A 5000-nucleotide genomic window follows, 5' to 3' on the forward strand; every position below is an offset into this window, starting at 1 on the left:
CTGCAACTAGCACGCACGACATTACGTGTCTTGCCGCACATATTCAGCTAATTGCATAAGAGACTACAGAAAGAAAGTAAGAATATTAAACGCACAGAGAATTCCTCCCTTCACTTATTCTTTCATTGCTTTCTTTCATTGCTTTCTTTACAGGCATTGTAGCAATAATGGTAACTTTAAACGGAACAGTTCGGTGCTATGGACTATTCTTTGTGGAGATTATGAGATTTTTTCGTGCTTCTTCATCGATTGGATCAATGGTTCTAAGTCTACCATCTGCTACTTATACTGTATCATGTAAGTTTACAATGTTTATTCTCTCTCTCTCTCTCTCTCTCTCTCTCTCTCTCTCCTCCTCTCTCTCTCTCTCTCTATCTATCTATCTATCTATCTATCTATCTTACTCTTCAGCTCTAAAACTATTGGTTCATTCGGGGTTTGGTTGACATCTTTCGCTCGCATTGATGCATAAATTACTTTTTTATGTATTTATTATTTTTCTATTTTAACCTAACCGCTAACAAGTCTTATTTTCCTGTATGCATTCATTGTGCAACCGAGAGCAGCTCTGCTCTGCGTGCTTTGCGTAAGTCAAGTGTTTTGTTTTTGGTTTTGCATTTATAGCTTGTACTGAAAGTATTTACGTAATGTGTCTGTAGTGTGTAGCAGTACTATTTTCTTCCAAGTCAGCGTAGCATACGACTTGATGTGTATTAATTAAAATTAATTACATATAGGATTAAGTTCGGAGTGAATCTAATCGTTGCCAAGACAGACAACTCTGTTCATTTTTCAGTATTATGAAAATTCATTAGCATATTTTCCACCCCTTCCCTCAAATCATGCCATCTTCTCGTATTCCGTAAACATTCCTTCTTGTCTTTCAAAGGGAACTCTAGCCTTGGTGACCTTTTAGCCCAAAGCACTTTAACCCCCTTCCTTTCCATTTCTCAACCTGCCCTTGAAACCGTTGCAACAGATGTCCGTACATCCATATCATTAATGTCTTTCTTGGACCCTACTAACGTTTCTTCTGTTTCAGAAGAGCGTTTCACCATATCTCTTTGGAATGTCTTTTACAGTCTTATATCCCAGTTATGCGGTCCCTTATACTTTGGAGAGAGACATACCGCAAACTGGGATGTTATTTCACACCATGGCTCCTCCGCTTTTTGTTATCACAAAGAACAACACTCCGTCTTCCACCTCCAATTCTACGCTTCCTCAGGCATCAAAAGTGCGCTCATGTTCATTTTTATACTCTACCACACCACAATACATCCTTTTAAAATGCACCCCACCATAACACCACACACACACACACATACACACACATACACACACATACACTCATACACACATACACACACATACACACACACACACCACCACCACCACCATGATACCATCATCATCGTCGTCGTCATACCCACATACACTAATTTTATCTATATCTGAAGATACCACACACTGAAGATATCATACACACATACTGACACACAAAGATGATTACAAACTTCACATAAGTACCCACATTCATTCAATTCTACTTGGACAGTTACAAACACACAGCAACAGTCTTTATACCTACACACATTTTAGTCATAACTCTACATAGTCTTATCACATCACATATACACAATCATAAACAACTTGCTTAACACACTCACATACATACGCAATCCCACATACATACTCACAAATGCACTGATACACACTATTTCACATTATAAGCAGCACACATATACTTCAAGTCCGCGCAAACATACACACAATCACATACAGGCCACACATATTTACACATCACATGCATTAAGCTCTAACATTCAAGCATCTACGTAGACCCTACACACACACACACACGCACACACACACACAGAACACACATGCCACACACATAGTCTGTTACTCTAATTGATAGATAATTATTTGGTTGGTTGCAAAGACAATAGAATGTATGGATAGCCTGAAATACTTATCGATTCATTATGCATTTGATTGATTTCATTGATTATTTAATTGATTAATTGATTGATTGGCAGGGTGATAAATAAACAATTAAACTGTTAAACACATAGATGGACTTTAAGATGAGTATTGTGATATATAAGCTAACCAAAAGATATATACACACATTGGTTCATACTTCAAGAGAAGGACTACAGATACATGGAAAGTTACGTATATTTGTGTCACCGTATGCATAGTTATACATCCTTCATCTCTCTCTATATAAACGGCAGTTTGTCTGTGCGTGTTTCTGTGTGTCTGTTTGCTTGTACCCTCACCCTGACCACGGCTTTCAACCGATTCTGATGAAACTTGACACACACATAGCCCAATGTCATAATTCAAAACTAACGCAGCGAAAATTTTGAAAAGTTCCCCCAGTTCTGAAAAAAATCAATAAATTCGACATGGGGTCGAGAATCAGAAACACAAACCGCAAACTGTCTAGGGGACGCAACTCCACCTATTTTAACTAAAAAAAAAATTTACCATAATTTTTTTCCATTTTTTTGCTATTTTTTGGCTATAACTCTCTAAAAATGCTTTATAGTTATTTCCCTTACAAACCTGAGCAACGCCGGGCGATACTGCTAGTTATATATATTAGCGAAGACTGTTCCTGGCTGGTTGTAATGCCATAGTTTCTTGTTGACGTCTCTTCTTTTCTTTCCATTTCTCCTCTCTCTCTCTGTCACTCCTTTGTATTCCCTCTTTTACGGTACGTCGCCATTCTCCACGGTTGCCGGCAACTGCCTCCCAACCGCTAATATTGATGTTGCACGCCTTCATGTCCCTTTGCACAACATCCTTGTAACGTAAGATCGGTCTACCCACAGACCTAGTACCCCTAGCAAGCTCTCCGTAGAGTATGTCCTTGGGTATTCTGCCATCTTTCATACGGCTAACATGCCCAAGCCATCTCATACGTCTTTGTGTGAGGAGTGCAAACATGCTTGGTATTCCTGCTTGCCTGAGGACATCTTTGTTGGGGATATGATTCTGCCATTTGATGCGGAGGATTTTTCGGAGGCAGCGCAGGTGAAAGATATTTAGGCGACGCTCTTGGCGTGTGTATAGCATCCAAGTCTCACTTCCATACAGTAGAGTGCTGAGGACACATGCCTGGTAGATCTTCATTTTCGTGGTCTTGGTCAGCTTATTGTTGTCCCAAGCCCGTTTGGAGAGTTGGGCCATCGCAGCAGCTGCCTTGCCAATGCGTATATTGAGCTCAGCGTCAAGGGATAGGTTGTAGGTGACGGTAGAGCCCAGATAGGTAAACTTCTCCACCTCTTGTAATCTGTGGTCTCCAATATGTATGTTTGGGATGTCCGATGTAGCCTGACCCTGATGTTGGTCTTCTTAGGCTGATAGCTAAGCCAAAGTCGTTACATGCTTGCTCAAAACAGTTAATGAGCCTTTGGAGGGCTTCTTCTGTGTGTGATACCAGAGCGGCATCATCAGCAAATAACATCTCCTTGATCAGGACGTTTCTGATTTTGGTCTTGGCACGCAGGCGCGAGAGATTGAACAGTTTCCCGTCACTTCTACTGTGCAGAAACACTCCATCATCTGATGTCTGAAAGGCATGTGAAATTAAGAGCGAGAAGAAGATGCCAAACAATGTAGGAGCGAGGACACAACCTTGCTTTACCCCGTTTTTTATTTGGAAGGCGGCTGATGTTGAACCGTTGTGCTGTATGGTGCCTTGCATGTCATCATGGAAAGACTTGATGATCCTCAGCAGCTTTGGTGGACATCCGATTTTTGGAGCAGGATGAAGAGGCCTGTTCTGCTTACCGAGTCAAAAGCCTTTGTTAGATCAATGAAGGCCATATGTAATGGCATTTTCTGCTCTCTGGACTTCTCCTGAAGTTGGCGTATGGAGAATATCATATCGATAGTTGATCTGCTTATTCTAAAGCCACACTGCGATTCCGGATAGATTCGAGAAGCAAGTAGTTGTAGCCTGACCAGGATAACGCGGGCAAAGGTCTTTCCAACAGTGCTTAGAAGAGATATACCGCGGTAATTGTTACAATCACCACGGTCACCTTTGTTTTTGTAAAGCGTAATGATGTTAGCATCCCGCATATCCTGAGGGACTGTACCCTCTTCCCAGCACTGACACAGAAGCTCATGAAGGTGCCGAAGCAGGATGGTGTTTTTGCCGGCTTTGATGATCTCTGAGGGGATGCCGTCTTTTCCCGGAGCCTTATTTCTTGCTAGGGAGTCAACAGCCTTGGTGAGCTCTGCTATATATGTATGTATATATGTATGTATGTATGTGTAATATGTTTGTGTGTCTGTGTTTGTCCCCCAACATCGCTTGACAACAGATGCTGGTGTGTTTACGTTCCCGTAACTTAGCGGTTCGGAAAAAGTAACCGATAAAATAAGTACTAAGCTTCCAACGAATAAGTCCTGAGGTCGATTTGCTCGACTAAAGGCGGTGCTCTAGCAGGACCGCAGTCAAATGACTGAAACAAGTAAAAGAGAGTAAAAGATATATATTATAAACACACACATACATATACAAAGCGAAAGAGAGAGAGGGAGGAGAGGAAGGAGAGGGAGAGAGGAAATGAGGGAGGGGGACAGAGAGGAAGAGAGAAAGCAAGAGAAGGGAGGAGAATGCGAAACAGGTTGATTGATATGCTTGACGGCTTTCGCTGGCAATCTCCTGTGTGAAAGAAATAAATTTTTGTTTGTGCGTAATTCCAGCTTTAATAAATGATACCTGCTGTCGCTAACTGATATAAAATATATATGTATATATATACACACACACACACACACACACACATATATATAAGTAGACATACGTATACATATATACAAACATATATTCATACATGCACACAGACACGTGCACAAACACTCACACACACACCCATACACACACACACACACGCAAACACACACATATCTCTTCTTTATATGTTTTATTTGCGGCCATGTTGGGGTACTGGCTCGAATTTTAGTCGAATGAA

General features: G+C 41.1%; 1 protein-coding gene across 1 annotated transcript in view; it reads left to right on the plus strand.

Annotated features, from left to right (window-relative positions):
• The first annotated feature begins 142 nt into the window (after positions 1-142).
• LOC115210540 overlaps positions 143-5000 on the plus strand; it is a 51293-nt gene continuing 46435 nt past the window's right edge. Inside the window, exon 1 of the mRNA XM_036502663.1 lies at positions 143-297. Within this exon, the coding sequence (XP_036358556.1) occupies positions 168-297 (130 nt within the window). The 5' untranslated portion in view covers positions 143-167. The remainder of the gene's footprint in view (positions 298-5000) is intronic.

This window comes from Octopus sinensis, linkage group LG4 (assembly GCF_006345805.1).
Source record: "Octopus sinensis linkage group LG4, ASM634580v1, whole genome shotgun sequence".
NCBI classification, from domain to species: domain Eukaryota; kingdom Metazoa; phylum Mollusca; class Cephalopoda; order Octopoda; family Octopodidae; genus Octopus; species Octopus sinensis.